Source organism: Artibeus jamaicensis, unplaced genomic scaffold, assembly GCF_021234435.1.
Source record: "Artibeus jamaicensis isolate MK-2021 breed Jamaican fruit bat unplaced genomic scaffold, CSHL_Jam_final contig_797, whole genome shotgun sequence".
NCBI lineage: Eukaryota > Metazoa > Chordata > Mammalia > Chiroptera > Phyllostomidae > Artibeus > Artibeus jamaicensis.
In genome coordinates, this window is record NW_026521977.1 from 11,518,736 (window position 1) to 11,536,413 (window position 17,678).

At 40.4% G+C, this 17,678-nt stretch overlaps 1 protein-coding gene across 6 annotated transcripts in view; it reads left to right on the top strand.

The window, feature by feature from the left end:
• Nucleotides 1-4,762: 4,762 nt before the first annotated feature.
• Nucleotides 4,763-17,678, top strand: part of ANO5 (anoctamin 5) — a 72,318-nt gene continuing 59,402 nt past the window's right edge. For 3 of the 6 annotated variants that reach the window (XM_053673125.1, XM_053673126.1, XM_053673124.1), the window contains exons 1-2: nucleotides 4,763-5,847; nucleotides 17,036-17,082. In XM_053673125.1, coding sequence (XP_053529100.1) covers nucleotides 4,971-5,847; nucleotides 17,036-17,082 — 924 coding nt within the window. In that variant the 5' untranslated portion in view covers nucleotides 4,763-4,970. The remainder of the gene's footprint in view (nucleotides 5,848-17,035; nucleotides 17,083-17,678) is intronic. The other 3 variants (XM_053673128.1, XM_053673127.1, XM_053673130.1) reach the window with 1 other exon arrangement.

Sequence of the window (17,678 nt, forward strand, 5' to 3'; positions counted from 1 at the left end):
AATGTCTCGATTGGATCACTATCAACTTCAGCTGCGTCTACTGGACCGTGGAACATCATCCAGTGAGGAGACATCACCAGCATAAAACTTCACAAACCACTTTTGACACATTTGATCAGTCACAGCACCTTCTCCATACACTGTACAAATCTTGTGTGTGTGTGTGTGTGTGTGTGTGTGTTTCAGTTGCGCTTTTACCTTCCTGGAAATAATTAAAGCATAATATACTGAAAATGTTTATTTTTCTTCCATCTTCAATATTAAAATGGCTACACAAAAATCCACTAATTCTGGTTTCTTTTAATGCATGCTGATGTGACAGCTGTCACAATACAATCTAACACAAGTGTTTTGAATGAAGTTAAAGACAACTAAGCTCTACTAGAGCCATCTTACAGAAAAAAACAAACAAACTTTTTGCCCAACCCAATAAAATATCGCGTGTGGCTGTCAGCTATTTTCTCTTCTGTCTAAACACCCTGCTGGGACAAGCCTTGTTCGGCCGACCCTGCCCCAGGGCCCATCCGGTCTTCTCTGACTTCAGTGAAGTGGATGTTAATCAGTTCATTTTTGAAACAGCCTGTTTTCATTTTACAGACTCCCATTTCTTTGTCTTTAAAGATTACTTTTCTAGCAATTTAAGATTAGAGCCATCCCTTAATGTAAAGCAACTATGAAATAACACAGGGTGAGCTTTTTTTTTTTTTCCTGCCTGCTTGCAACTACAAATAAATTTCTAGCTTGGAAGAACTAAAGAAAGAATGTGATGAACAACTTTCTCCTTTAAACATGACATTACAGACCGCCGCAGGCTCAGATATAAGAATGCTCACAATTTCGGGGGGAGTCAAGTATAGTCTTCATGCTTCTTATGCTGCTGGTGGGAACCATGGAGCCACTGGGTGGAGCAGAGGAAAGAGGATTTAATTAGGTGGATAAAACCCCAAATGTAACTACTGAGACACTGGAACTCCCTAATTGCATTTTTTCTTACTCACAGTTGAAATTATAACCAAATTAGATACTTTGAAAATAGACTATATTTTCATAAACATTTTATACAAGGCCTGACCAATTTTAGTGTTCATAATTGTATGCTTTCACTAACTTGAAGCTTCTGTATTTCAATCTTTTGGTTTTGTATTTAACCCAAGTTTTAAGATCTCCTTCAGAATTTCAGTACTGGGTGTATTTTAAGGAACACAAGTAGGCCGACAGCATATTTGAATCCAAACATTAAATCATCTTTTGACAGGAACCTACTATTTCTCGGAAGCTTTTATTTCATTGCCACAGCCCTAAAACTCATCCGAATGCTACATAATGGAGCTCTTTAATCAATATGTGAGTCCCCTGGGACTTAAGAGTTCCTCCCATTGCTCCCAGCAATATTTGTATTGACACTTTTATGCATCATGTACTCGATTTCAAAGTCCAGAAATCTGTGGGTTTGCTTTATAGATTCCCTGAATTGTTACACACTAATAAAAATAAATTGTCACGAAAATTAAAGGAACGAATATAGTTGACCATAACAGGCTTCTCTAAAGCTCTCTGAAAAACTCTACCACTTAAAATCAATTTACCAACAATAACAAATTCAATAAAATTAAAATGGCATCCCTCGGTTTAATACTTGAAGAAGTAAAAACAGAGTTCTTACATTTCTTGTACCAAACAACCCTGTGAGGAAGGAATTATTTTCTTTATTTTATAAGTAAGGAAACCGAGGCTCGGAAAGGGTGAGAGTCTCACCAAATAGCACACAGTTAAGGACTAAGAGAGCTCAAATTTGGAATCAGTGTCATCAAACGCAAAACCAACACGCTTATCTAAAAACAATATTGCCTGATGGGAAAGAAGAAAGGCCTCCCACCAGGCAACACTGAATATTGAATAGCCTCACTCATCAGCTATTATAGGAATTAAAGAGGGAGGGGGTCAAATGACAATTGTAGGAAATTACCCATTATGGATTCCAGCTACATGAAATCACATCCAGTAGTTGATGAGTGAGACATTTCAAAAGATGAAATGACAGGAAACTGGACATTTAGATCTATTTATAAAAATACTGAACAAAATCAAAGCTGATTTTAGTTTGCATCTTGCAAACCTGTATGGTGATTAAGACTGTAAACTGAAGAGTCAAGCTTTTCTGAATCCAAGCATTTGCTCTGTCTTTTAATAGCTCTGCAGCCCTGACTGGTGTGGCTCAGTGGATTGAACACTGGACTGTGAAGCAAAGGGTCTCCAGTTCGATTCCCAGTTGGGGCACATGCCTGGGTTGTGGGTCAGGTCCCTGGTAGGGGGTGCATGAGAGGCAACCACACATCAATGTTTCCCTCTCTTTCTCCCTCCCTTCCCCTCTCTCTAAAAATAAATTTAAAAATTTTTAAATAGCTATGCAACTGTGGTCAGTTAACCAATATGGCCTTAGTTTCGTAAATGATTTTTTCACATACATGACTATGATAAAGTTGAATGCATACATTAGGAACATTAAGAGATTAATAATAACTGGAAGATAGAACAATTACAATAATATACTGTAATAAAGTTGTGTGAATGTGGCTTCTCCAAATCTTATTTTGGAGAATCATCCCCCTACTTGGAGGAAATGGCTTGGTGTGGCTTGTCAAGGGGTCCCTTGCTGAGGTCTCGACAGGCTCACTGCTTCCTAATGCAATGCGTTGCCATCAATCAGAACACATTTTATGTTTGTGGCTTCCACTCACCAATGTAGTGTCTTTTCCATTTGAACCAAGGCACTCGTCATGCACTATGTATTCAGTCTGAGGTGCAACAGTAAAGCTAGCATTAATTTGTTTTTTCTTCTTCACATTTTCACAGATAGAAGATTTGTTCTTACCACAGCCCTTCGTTAATCTCAGCATATGCTATTTTCCTTTATTACTGCGTCCAGAACTTACACCTTTACACTTAAAGAACACACGTTCTGACTTCTGTTTAGCACATTCAACTTGCCAGCACCACTCATCTTGAGCTTTGGGGACATTCTTAAGTAAAATAATGGTGACCACAGCACAGGCACTGCCATACCATGAGTCCACCTGAAAACGCCGATAGCTGCTAAGCGAGTAACAGGCAGGTGTTGGGCAGTAGGCAGCTCACATGGCGCGAGAAGTTGCGAGATTTCTTGATGCTACTCAGAACAGCTTGTAATTTAACTTAGTAATTGTTTATTTGGGGAAATCTTTGTTGAATATTTTTGAACCTTGGTTGATCCCCAGTAACTGGGGAAAGAAAAACTGCAAATAAGGGGGACTGCCACACTTGATGGTGTGCTCAATTCCCTTGAGAGAATGTGTATTCATTACTTAGAATACAATTCTCAAAATGTATAGTTGAAGACTGTGTCTAAAGCAGGTGTAGAGATAAAGAACATGAAGAGATCCTAAAATTATAGATGGATAAGCATCATAAAATAGTATAGTGAGAAGACTACTGAGAAAATTTCTCAAGATCTAAATAGTTGTGGATAAGATACAGACCTTCATCTAAAGCACACAGGGAGTGTTTTTTGTTAAGAACGTTTACAGAAAGTTGAAAACATATCAGCCAATTCAGCATCAAAATTGTCCATTTAATTCTGTGCAAAATCAAGGGCATTAAATGTCTCTTCACATATGTCACTTCAAATATGGTGCAGAATCAAGAACTATAAAACTGGTAATCATATAAAGCCGTAGAAATAATTTTGTTGTTTATTTTTAATCTACATAAAGCAAAGATTGTACTCATCTGTTGAATCACAATATGCATAGTACCTACCAGAGTACCCAGGATACAGGAAGAACATGAAACAAATCATGTTGTAAATATTTTATTAGAATCAAACAATGGCTAATAATCAAGAAGTAAAAACCAAACACCTGCATCATAACTTCAGATTTATTTTAATTACATGTAAGTCCATTGCTTGATTCACATTTCAAAGACAATTCCGAAATGCGTCAAGTAAGGAATTGCTTGTCTCAAATCATTTGACCGGAACTAATGTATTCCTAGAGGTTTCATAAGAGCACAAACAGCAAAATAGAGGGGGAAAAAAAGGTGATTTCCAGTTCCACAGTTAACCATGACCTTCACCAAAACACTTATGTCTAGGTCTTTTTCCTCATCTGTAAATGGTAATTCTTAGTTCTAAACAGTCAGCAGAAAGGGGAAGAAAACAGAATAGCATAAGAAAAAAAGAAAAGGCAAATCTTCCTTGGTTAGCTCCTCCTTACTCTTAAACCACCCTATCCCCACCCCAAAGGCAAAGTCACACAGTCCTCAGTACTCTTAAGGCCTTCCAGCTCATACCTCTGCTTTACCCTGAGTGCATCACTCGTGTCTTTTCCACCCATTAGACAGTAATTCTTCATATCTCCCAATCATTGGGTAGCTGGCAGCTGTTGGGGTCCCAGTAACAGAACGAACTCAGAGGAGCCTGAGAACAATGGGACCCATTCACGCTGCTTGAGCTGAACTGCTGTCCCAAAGTAATAGGGGTTAGTTTTGATGGAGGCTAATTTTTAACACATTATGCCCGCACTCAACACTTTACTCACAACATTCCTAGGAGGCGGGTACTGTTATCATTCTCATTTTAAAGATGGGGAAACTGAAGCTGTCAGAAACTTGGTCAACACCACTCACCTTTTAGGGGTAGAGGCTGAACTCGAATTCAGGACAAAAAAAAAAAAATGTTTGACCTTCCCCCAACCTTATTCGGCAGAGATCTGGGAGGTTCCCTGTTCTGGAAGTCGGACCTGCTAGAAGTAAAGTTAGTAGTCACGCTCGGGACGCCGAAGGGAGGGGCTGCTAGAATCTTGGAGGGTCCTGGCCTTAAGGGGAAGGGTCCCCTTAAGAAAGGGGGCTTTTGCTCATCCGACAAAAAAGAACTCTCCAACTGGGAGGGGGTTCCCTCCGAGAGCCACTGCTTAAGGCGGAGGGCCAAGCGAATGGAAGCGGACCAGGACAACTGGCTGAGGGAGCAGCTGGCTGGTCGGAGGGGATCCGAGGAGGACGGCTGGGAGAGAGGGGAGACGGCAACTCCAGAGAACCCGGAGTCCTGGACGTGGGCCGACTCGGTGGAATGGGACGAGCAACGTCGGTTGAGAATGGAGCCGACGGGCCAAGAGGCGGTGGGCCCCGAGGAAGGACTGGGGGCGGCGGGCACCGACGAGGGAGGGGAACAGACCAGCCCCGAGGAGGCAGCAGTAGTGGAGCTGTGGAGCTCGGACCGACAGAGCGGCAGCGGCGGGGAAGAGTGGGCCGGCCCCCTACCGGTGCGGCCCGGGGGCAGTGAGATGGCGGCCCCGGAGGGCGGGGCGATGGCGAGTCTTGAGGTCCAGGGGTGGAGGGAAGGGCGGGGAAAAAGGGACGGAGCGGGCGGGAGAAAAGGGCAGCAGGAGAGCGAGAGTGGGGAGGCCCTGGGGAAGCCCGAGGGCAAGGCGAGGGAGCCGGGAGAGAGGCGTCCCCGCTGGTTTTGGGAGAGGTACTGGGAGGTGTTCCAGGAGCGCCGCCGGGAGAGGGCGGCGAAGCGGCAGGCAGAGGGCACGGGGCCGGTCAAGGGGCAGTATCCTTTGGAGAAGAAGCCCGACTGGCTGGAGATCCCAGGGACGGCGGAGAGACCGGGGGACGAGATCCTCCCAGAGGAGACGAAGAAAGCCACCTCCACCTCCTCTTCGGAGCACGTTGTCCGTCGGCCCACGATCACAATCAATCACCGCCCAAGAATTGGCCGCAGGTCGCAGGGTTCTGTCGCTTCATTTAGTGTCATTAACGAGCTGGCGAAGATGGGCGATCCGGAGGTCCTGGAAATGGTGCAGGAGGAAGGTAGGAGCCGGAGGAGTGGCGCCGCAGGATTGTCAGACTCCCCGCGCACACTCCTGCACCGCAGGCGCAGGGATCGCGGGGGATGTTGGCGGCCCTGCGGCCTGGAGCCCGGGGACGTTCCCTGGGAGGCGTGCCCTGCTGGACACTGGGACTGCAAGACGAGCAGACCCTCCCCCGGCGGGTGGGGGTAGGCGCCCCTTGAAGTCCTTTGCTGCTCCGGCCAGCCCCTAGCCTTGGTCCTGTGATCCCCTGCGCTTCCGAGACCATCCTCTTTTGCTTCTGGGTACTCGGCGGAGCTAAGGAAAAATGCTGGGAGGCTGTAGGTGAGCGCGCTGGGCGTGTGAATTTTAAGTGCCCAGGCACTCGAACTGTCTCCTACTGAGGGCTACAGTTTAGGATGCACGGCAATCGACCCTCCTGTGGAAGCCGGCCCTTGAGTGCTTTTGCCTTGCTTTATTCGCCGATTACTGCTCAAGCTTTGAGCAGTAATTTGTAAATTACCGGACCCTACGGGTTCAGATTCTTGTGCACTTGGGAATGAACGCTGCGGTACTACCTGTTTTCATTGAATCTTAAGTTGAATATTTGCTCATTCTTTGTTAAGGCCTTTTCACAGACCTATAATCTGTGGGTTTATTTAGTACACACGTTTTTTTAAAAAATGCACCTGTTTTTCTCGGGCTGTCTCCAAGACCCTCAATGACTCTCAGTTCCCTTAATAACACTGTTTTCTTAGCTTGTTTAGTATTAGATATAAACCTGGAAACAATTTTTTTTTAGCTGATAAAAGTTCTAGGTAGTCTGACTAGTCAGTCTTCAAAGGCACCAAGAAATGCAATACATTATTGCATTCTCTTCCTCCACATTCTTAACAGTTTTATTGCTATGATTTACATACTATAGAAGTCAGCCATTTAAAGTGTACAATTCAGTGGTTTTTGGTTCTGCACTCATCACCACAATCTAATTTTAGAACATTTTCATAACCCCAAATAGAAACCTCTTAATAGTCACTTCCCATCCCCCTTTCTCCTAGTCCTACTCCCAGCTGCTGGCAGCCACTCATTTATTTGCTATATAAAATTACTTGTTCCGGACACATACTGCAAACAGACTCGTATAATATGTGGTCTTTTGTAACTGGCTGCTTTCTCTTAGCATAATGATTTTGAAGTTCACCATGTTATAATTTGTATCAGTGCATTATTCCTTTGTAGTGCCAAATAATATATATATACATATATTTATGTGTATATGTATATATACATGTTTATGTGTATATATGTACACATACACATATACATATAAACATGTATATATAATGGAATATTATTTCATTATATATGTATACACATACATACACATCACACTTTATCCATTCATCAGTTGGTAGACATTTAGGTTGCTTCCACTTTTTTTCCTATCATGCTATGAATATTCGTGTATGGGCTTTTGGATGAAATTGTTTCTTGGGTGCACACCTAGGAATGGGATTGCTGGATCAGTTAGTAACTATAGGCAAAATTTTGAGAAACTACCAAGCTGTTTCCCAAGTGTCTGCATCATTTTATAGTTTTACTCTATAAGAGTTTTAATTTTTCTACATCCTCACTAACATTTTTTATTATCTGTCTTAGTTATCACCATTGAAGTGGTTATGAAGTGGTATCTCAGTGTGGGTTGTTTTTGTTTTTTAATATTTTACTTACTTATTTTTAGACAAAGGGGAAGGGAGGGAGAAAGAGGGAGAGAAAACATCAATGTGTGGTTGCCTCTCATCGCCCCCTACTGGGGATGTGTGGCCTATAACCCAGGCATGTGCCCTAACTGGGAATCAAACCAGCAACCCTTTGGTTCACAGGCTGGTGCTCAATCTGCTGAGCCACACCAGCCAGGGCCTCAATATGATTTGATTTGCATTTACCCAGTAACTAATATGTCAAATATCTTTTCCAATGCTTATTAGCCATTCATATATCTTCTTTGGAGAAATGTCTGTTCAAATCCTTTGCCCATATAAAAAATTGAGTTATTTGTCATATTACTATTGCTTTGTAAAAGTTCTTTATATATTCCATATCTACGATTTGCAAGTATTTTCTCCAATTCTGTGTGAAGCAACTGCCCCATTTTCAAGTAAAAAAGTAATTTAAGGATAGAGGGAAAACTTGAAAATTTTCAGCTGTGACTAATAGCTCTGCTGAATGACACAATAAATTTATTTATTAGGGAAATGATTGGTATTCACTGATGCAAAAGAATGAAATGACTTTTGAATGTATTAGAAGTCCCTTTGTATACTTATTTATTGGTTTTCTTCTTTGCTGAGAATTACTTTTTGTTGTACTTTCAGTAGTAATTTGAAGGCCTTAATAGATATTTTTTAATATAAAGAATTTGATAATTCCTTGTAATCAGTCCTGCTGAAGTAAAGCCATGGAAAGGTACAGAAATAGACCCTTCTCTGAAGGAAGAGTAGAGGAAAAATGTGAAGTATGTCACTATCTATAAATACTGAAAAAAGATACCAACATGACACTGGAGAAATTGACCATTATTCTCTTGCAGGTGTCAGAAGTGTGATCTAATTTAGCCTCAGGATAATTTTACTTACTAGAATGTTTCCTTAAATCAGAAATACCCCAGCATATGTTATATTGCAGCTTGAATCTGTCCCAGGAAGGTTTTAGAACTTTTCCCACAGGAATTTCAGTTTTTTCTTTTCTTGGCAAAGGCCTTTGTAATTTATTTATATTTTCTCTCATTGTGTTTGAAGTTTTGCCTCCAATTTGGGTGGAAGTAGGAGAAAAGGATATTGATGTGGAATGCCACATATATTTGGTTGTTGGTTCTGATGACTGCTCCTGCCCAGATTCCTGCCGATGTTCTGTTCATAGACCCGGAATCCAGGCTTGGCGTGGTAGTGTGGGTTAGTGACAGTGGGGCCTAAAGAACAGGGTGGCCCCAGCCACTTAGATGATACTAATGTTTCTAAATGTTTTTCACTACATGAGTTATTTTGCCAGGTTGATTTTACTACCCATTATCAAGACCTTTGTTATTACTAGGGTTGTATGAAAAGTGCATTGCAGTGAGAATGTATTTAAATTTTTTTTTAAATTATAGTTTACATTCAGTATTATTTTGTATTAATTTCAGGTGTAGAGCATAGTGGTTAGCTAATCATACACTTCACTAAAATGTTCCCCTTAATATATTCCTTTATCCAACTGTACCATACGTAATTATTACAATACTATTGTCTATATTTTCTATGTGTACTTTATATCCCAATAACTGTTTTGTGACTAGCAGTCTGCACTTCTCAATCCCTTCACCTTTTTCACCCCGTGCTCCCCTAACCTCCATCCCCGTTGGCAACCGTAAGTCTGTCTCTGTATCTGTGAGTCTCTTTCTGTTTTGTTTGTTTGTTTAGTTTTTCTTTAGATTACACAGATAACTGAAATCATATTATATTTGTCTTACCCTGTTTATTTCTCTTAGTGTAATGCCCTCTAAGTCCATCCATGCTCTCACAAAGGGAAAGATTTCGTTCTTTTTATGACTGAGTAATGCTCTGTTGTATGTACGCACCACCACTTTTTTATGTGCTCATCTATTGATGGGCACTTGGGCTTTTTCTGTATCGTGGCCATTGTAAATAATGCTAGAATGAACACAGGGTTGCATATATCTTTTGAGTTAGTGCTTCAGGTTTCTTTGGATACTTACCCAAAAGTGGAATCACTGGATCACAAGGCAGTTTCATTTTTAATTTTTTGATTAAACTTCATACTGTTTTTCACAGTGGCTGCACCAGTCTGCACTCTCACCAACAGTGCACAAGGGTTTCCTTTTCTCCACATCCTTGCCACACTTATTGTTTGCTGACTTACTGATGATAGCCATTCTGACAGCTGTGAGGCGGTATCTCATTGTGGTTTTAAATTTGCATTTCTCTGATGATTAGAGACATTGAGTATCTTTTCAATGTCTATGGCCACTGTATGCCCTTTTTGGAAAAAGTGTCTGTTCAGGGAGGGACTTTGCCCATTTTTTAATTGGATTGTTTGATTTTTTTTATGTTGAATTCTATGAGTTCTTTATAAATTTTGGATATTAACTTCTTATCAGATGTACCATTGGCAAATATGCTCTCCCATTCAGTGAGTTGCCTTTTCATTTTGTTTGTTGGGCAAAAACTTTTTAGCTTGATATAGTCCCATTTGTTTATTTTTTCTTTTATTTGCCTTTCCTAAGGAGATATATCAGAAAAAATTATTCCTGCATGCACTATTTGAGATTTTACTGCCTATGTTTTCTTCTAGGAATTTTATGGTTTCAAGTCTGACATTTAAGTCTAATCCATTTTGAGTTTATTCCCCAAAAGTTACTAGAACTGATAAATAAATTCAGTAAAGTAGCAGCATACAAAATAAGTAACCAGGAATCAGTTGCATTTTTACACGCCAATCATGAATGATCAGAAAGGGAAACTAATAAAACATCCCATTTACAATTGCATCAGAAAAAGAGAAAAAAACTAGGAATAAATTTAATGTAGGAGGATTTGTTTTTAACATGAGCAATTTAGTAAATTTTTGGAAGACTGGTTTTAAATATATAGTTTGTTCCTGGAGCTTAATGACACAGTTATGAAAACAAAAGTATTGAGACTCCTAATCCAGATGGTGGCATAGGCAGACATAGCTCACCTCTTCACACAACCACATCAAAATCACAACTAAAATATAGAACGGCCATCACTCAGAAGTTCCAGAAATCAAGTTGAATGGAGATCTGACAACTGTGGAATAAAAGGAACCACATCCATCCAGACCGGTAGGAGGGGCACAGAGGCGGAATGGAATGGTCCCTCACCCATATGTGGCAGATAAAAATTGGAGAATAATATCTTGGGAGCAACAAGTTGCAGCCCCACATCGGGCCCCCAAGCCCAGGAGTTCAGTGCCAGGGAGATAAGTCCTCACAACTGCTGGCTGCAAAAATCATCAGGGATTGAGTTGGAAGAAACTTCTGGGCCCCAGGCAGTTCTCTTAAAGAATCCACACATGGACTCTCCTACTGAGACTCACTCCCGCTGAGCTCCAGCACCAGGGTAGCAGCTTAAAAGGCACCAGTGTCATATAAGGGGAAACTGAAGTGTCTGGCATCAAGGCAAGCAGAAGCCATTGTCCTGTTTCTGAACCCTTGCCCCCACAGAGCTGGCAAGCTGGTGCCATATCTAAGAATCCATCAACCTGGCTAACACTGTTTGACCCACCTTGGAAATCCCGAGACTGCCCCACCCAACATAAGGACCCACCCAAGCTGCTTTTCCATGTGAATGCCTGGTCTTAGATCATGCTACACAACTTCCTAGATTCACAGCTTGGATTCTCCTGGGGATCTCCAAACCCAGCACAAGTAGCAGCCATCTCATATTGCTTTATAACCCAGGCAGGGTGACCCTGGGGAAAACACAGGTGATGGTTGACCTAGGCCTGCACCACCCTAGAAACCCCAGGGCCAGCACACCCAGTACACCTATAGAGCATGTTGGAGCACCACTACCCTGCCCCTGCATAGCTGATCCTCCATAGAGGGTAGAGGTTGGTGGTCAGTGGTCACAACCAATCCTTGGAGCTGACTGGCCTGGGTAGATTGCTCCCAGTTATCTGCCAAGAGCAACCAAGGCTCAACTATAAGAATAGGGTGTACTCACCCTACACAAAGGCCCTACCTCAAGTACCCAGCTTGGGTGAAAGGGGAGGCTGTGCCACTGGACCCTACAGGACACCTACCACAATAGGCCATGCTACCAAGACACGGAGTCAAAGCAGTTCTCTTCCAAAAGGAAGAGACAAACATGGCCCAAATGAAAGAACAGATCAAAACTCCAGATAAAGAGCTAGATAAAATGACAATAAGCAAAATATCAAATGCAGAGTTCAAAACACTGGTTATACGGATACTCAGGGAGCTTAGTGAGGACCTCAACAGCATAAAAAAGATCCAATCAGAAACAAATGGTACACTAATTGAAATAAAGAACAGTTTACAAGGAAACAACAGTAGAATGGATAAAGCTGGAAATCAAATCAATGATATGGAACATAAGGAATAAAAAAGCAACCAATCAGAACAACAGGAAGAAGAAAGAATCAAAAAAATGAGGATAGTATAAGCAGCTCCTGGGACAATTTCAAGAAGTCCAACATTCGAATCATAGGGGTACCAGAAGGAGAAGACGAAGAGCAAGAAATTGGAAATCTGTTTGAAAAATAGATAATAAAATATCTATTTTGATAATGAGATAATGAAAGAAAACTTCCCTGATTTGATGAAGAAAATAGACATGCAAGTTCAGGAAGCACAGAGAGTCCCAAACAAGATGGATGCAGAGAGGCCCACTCCAAGAGGACACATAATTAAAATGCCAGCGGCTAATGATAATGAGAGAATCTAAAAGCAGCAAGAGAAAAGAAGTTAGTTACTTACAGGACAGTCCCCATAAGACTGTCAGCTGATTTCTCAAAAGAAACTTTGCAGATGAGATGGGATTGGCAAGAAAAATATTCAAAGATGTGAAAAGCAGGGACCTACAGCCAAGATTGCTCTACCCAGCAAGTTTTCATTTAAAATCTAAGGGCAGATAAAGAGCTTCCCAGAAATGAAAAAACTGAAGGAGTTCATCATCACCAAACCATTATTATATGAAATGTTAAAGGGACTTATTTAAGAAAAACAAGAAGATAACAACTATGAACAATATAATGGCAATAAATATATATATCTGTCAACAATTGAAACTAAAAAACTAAGCAAACAGGATGAACAGAGACAGAATCATGGATACAGAGAGCATGTTGGTGGTTGCCAGGTGGGAGGGGAGTGTGGAGGATTGGGTGAAGAGGTAAAGGGATTAAGAAGTACAAATAGGTAGTTACAGAATAGCCTTGGGGATGTGAAGTACAGTATAGGGAATATAGTAGCCAAAGAACTCATATGTATGGCCCATGGACATGAACAATGATTACATGAAAGAGTGGGAGGTGCTAGGTGGAGGGGGGTAAAGAGGAGAACAATCGGGACAACTATTAATAGCATAATCAGTAAAATTCTCTCCCCTCCTTTCTAACAGCAGTGAAAAAACATGCTAGGGTGAGGATAAAAAACAAAAAGTGGCGGTTGAAGAAGGTGGAAAAATACTGGATTATGTAGTCTGAGATTTTAGAAGCTACTTCTATTTCTGTGTTTTAAAATATAAACACATTTCTTAGAATAAGCTTACTGAAACAGGATCTTATATATTTATCCTATATATATTTGTATATAGCTTTGCTGAAAGCCTGGATCTTATATATTATGTATTTCCTAAATCACATTAAAAATATGAGAAAGGTAACCAATTGATTTACATGTGATAAGCTTTCTTCCCAGAGAGACTGTTAACATTTTGCCTTTTGTCATACTAGTTCATATTTCTTGGATATGTTACATTCTCTGTTTATTTTCTCGATAATTGAACACATTAAGCAATCAGTGATATCCAGTTAGTTTTCCCACTATCTAGTCATTTTTTAAATGTAATTCCAAGGGCAAATGAATAGAACACTTAAATGGTTATGTAAACAAATGCTGCCGTTTAAATGTCAGTGTTGTGGAATTTGAGCTGTTGACTGGTTGACATAGAAAGGATGTTCTGATTTGAAATATTTATTCTTTAGCTGATTTACCGTACATCCAGCATTGGAAAAGGCAGCTTAAGGGCTTAACAATGGAAAAGGGCAGTTTTAAAGTGGAATACAAAGTTGTTTGCATCTTTACAACTATGTTAAACATTGTATTTAATCAAACCACCTCCCCTTTGGTAATGTAAATATTTGATTGCATATACAGTTGATCTTTGAACCCCATGGGTTTGAACTGTGTGGGTCTACTTATATGTGGATTTTTTACAATAAATACTGTCAATGTATTTTCCTTCTGAGTTTTCTAATATTTTTGATATCTAACTTTACTATAAGAATACAGTATGTACTATATATAACATACAAAGTATGTGTTAATATGTGTTGATGGGCTTCCTGTGTTTATATGTGTTAATAGGCTATTAGTGGAGATTTTAGATAGTCAAAAGTTATATTGAAGAGTTTTGATCGAATTGGGTGGCTGGGTGTCAGTGCCCTGAACCCCTGCATTGTTAAAGGGTCAAGTGTATTTTCATTTTATGCTCCTGGGAGGGGTGTAAACCGAGAAGATCACTTGGTAAATGCGGGAGCTATTTTTGGGCTCTGGGTTTGCTGGAGTGTGTATTCTTAGTAATGTGCTTTCAGTGAAAACTTAAAGCTCAGTCTTCGGGCTGACTTGACTTTTAGCTCATATTTTATGATTCGCTACAGTGATTGGTTGGTATTAAGCCCTTCATACCGCAGGTTTCTATCCCATTAGGTAGAGTGTAGTCATTTTCAGTGATGTTAGAGGAAGTTGGAAGCACAACAAAGAGCTCATTGAGAGTTGTGGGATTCAAATCCTTGCCTCTTCAGATAAGCCTCTATTTTGACAGTGGTTTATTGCTTTGTGCAATTATTACAGCCTTATACTCTGTGAATGAGTGTGAAAGTGTGTCTGGATCCATAACATGCGTGAACATCTATTTTGTGTCGGGGAGAAAAAGGATAGTCAGTGAACACTATGTGTAAGAGGGAACATAGTGTTGGAGGTAATACGCCTTTCCTCTTTAGTCTTCCGTTTTTCCAAAAAAGGATACGGTTTACACAGTATGCTCCACCTGGCTCTCATGGAGCTTGCAGTCTTGTGGAGGGGTCATAACTGGGCTAGGTGCTGGGAGAGGGCCAAGTTCATGGTGCCGTGGGAGCAGGCAGGAAGCTAATCCACGGGGCAGGTGAAGGGTTTTCAGGCAAGGAGGTTGTCAGACTGATACAACGTGGAAAATTAGAGTTGGCCTAGGAAGAAAATAGTTCTAGGGAAAGGGAGCAGTAAAGCCTGAGGGAGAGCTAGTAGGAATAGGAGACAATCTGGAGAAATAATGTCCCTTTTCCACATTCTCAAAGAAATGCCTTGTATGAAGTTCCAGTAGCAGTTTGAAAATACTTTTTAGCTATATGGTAAATGCAGCAAAATAAATAAATAGATGAAGGAGGTTCTCGAAAAGCTAGAAGTGTAAAATACTATGTGTCGGCTGATGGTGATTGGTGCCCAGTCAGTGCCAACAGGATCCACAGTTTGAAGTGCAGTGAAGAAGGAAACTTTATCCAGTGATACAGCGCGGCTGCGGGATAGCACAGTAATGATGAAGCAGCTCAATGATGAAGCAGCACAGCTGTAGAACAGCAGGGCTGTAGGGTGGCCCAGCTCCAAGGGACCCCGGGGCCAGGCCCCTCTCCTGCTAGCCGGCTCTGCTCTGGTCTACTCCATCAGCTCCCATCTCATTCACTCCACTCTGTTCTGCCTCTGTGTGTTCCACTCTGTTCCGGTCTGCTCCAGGAGTCACCTTTGGTGACTGAGTTTCAGTTCCATCCAAGGAATGCAGTCTTTACTGGAAAGGGAAAGTGCACTCTCTGAGCCTCAGGGGAGATGGCTTATAGAGACAGAAGTCCCTGCCCCTGGCTCCTGATTGGTCCATCCTCATGCAAGAGAGGTCTGCAAATCCTTGCAGTTCTGTGCAAAAGGCGATGTTCCTAATTGGTCAGAAGGGAGGCACTCTGATTGGTTGGTGAAGATGCTGATGGGGATATAACTGCACAATTCCACTTGGAGGGGGAAAGCTTCAGTCCTGTTGGTTGAAATAAATTTCCAAACTCCTTTATAAGGGCTAGCTCTAATGGCAGAAACACAGTCCAGGAAGGTAGCTTGGTGCAGGAGGAGGGCATCTTAGTGCAGTGTTCTCCTGAAGTGTGATTGCATGCGAGGCTCCAGAATAGAAATGGCTGGGAGTTTTGTTGTTTGTTTAATCTTCCAGGAGCCTTTCTTTGTAGGTATCATTTTTCTCAATATCAGCATCTGTAACCCCTAGCTTAAGGCTTGAACTTGTTTGCTCTGTATTTGAAACTCTACTCAGTTATTCTGTGTAATAGTGACTGTTTTTGTCTTGGAAAATAATGAAAGGCTTCCTAAGTCAGTTCTCAAGTACCGTACATTGAGAGACAAAGTAAGTACATTTTAGAATCCAATTCTTTATTTTCTAGATTGATGTCTTTTTCATTAAAAATTTCAGTGAGAAATGGTTAAGGCATTATGGAGTTTTGAACTGTACATTTAAACAGTACTATGATGATACCATATAATGTTTCATATTTTAAAATGATTTTTACTTACATATTAAATCTTATAGATGAGAAAACCTGCACTAAAAAAGTTAAGTGATACAGCTAAAGTCACAGTCTGTTTTCCTGCTTTCCTGTTAACTTTTAAAATAACATCCTGTAACAGAAAGATTTGAATACAAGAGAAATGATTTTATATTTATTCTGACACTCTAAAATGTATCCCAGAGAATTTAAAACAGTTTTGAAAATCAACAAAAGAACAGAGCACATCCTGATAATAATAACAATGTCAACAAGAACAACTAATGTTCATTGACCTTGACCTTGCAACCGCATGAAGCCCTTTCTTTGCCTGCATTATCATCTAATGGAATGCTTGCACAAACCTTAGGAGGTGCACATTAATGCCACTTAAGTGATATTTGTAACTTTTCAATTACATTGTGTGCTGAAGTTGCTTTACTAGCAAACAGTTTGGGTCAACTTCAGGAAAACAGTGCTGATAGAATATTGAATCTCACACAGTAAGAACTAAGAGGTAAGTAACAGTGAACATCCCTACTGGATGTTTTCCTCTCAGCAGTTTCATGTCTGTATTTAATAACTGCATTTATCCCGGTTAAGTTTATTTCTTAGTTGGTGCAATTATATCTTACATGTCAGAAAAACATCATGACATTTTTCCCCTAGCTTATAGACAGCTTTTGGTACTAACTTCTTTTGGAGGCTGCTTTGAACAACTTAGCTTCAGGAAGATCTTGGGCATTTTCTTCCAGTATTTTTTTCTTTGAACTCTTTTTTTGAGTGTTGAATTGCTATTTTCTCTATGTGGAAACTCTTAACATATTCTGATCAATAGGCCATTTTAACATTTTTTTCTTTCTTATCAATTTTAGAGGGAAGAAACGTTAGGGAAGCAGACTATGTTTTTGAAATGAATGAGGTAAGTTAAGTATATACCAGCTTCCTAAGAGTCAGAACAAAAAATTGAGACTAGGTTAGAGATGTACTTCATATGACTACTTAGATCTTTGTACTTTGGTTATTTACTCATACTACATTCTATTTCATCTTTTATTTTTTAGTAACTGAAGCAAATTCCTATTCATTTTTTAGTAAGTAAAGCAAATTCCATGTTCCATGCAGATTTAATATTGGTACTTTCTAGATGTTATAAGGGAGCAAACAGAAGTTTGGATTTCTTTTCAGCCTCCTTGTGAAATAAAGTCAGAATACTAAGACTTTATATGCAAGACAATAGTATTTTTCTTCACACTGTGCTAAAGTGCAAGGCAAGTGTAATAGGTGACAGCTCTTTACATCACAGTTGTTAGGATGTGGTTAGTGCTTATTGGTGACTGTGCTGGGGCTCAAGCGACTCAACCTGAGTTAAGTAAACATATTAAATAAAATAGTAACTACCAAACACACTAATAAAAACACAGAATTTTCTTAGCCAAAGGATTTATTTATTTTATTTACATAAACTTGCAAAAAATATACCAACAGGATTTTTAATATACAGAATACAAGCATCCA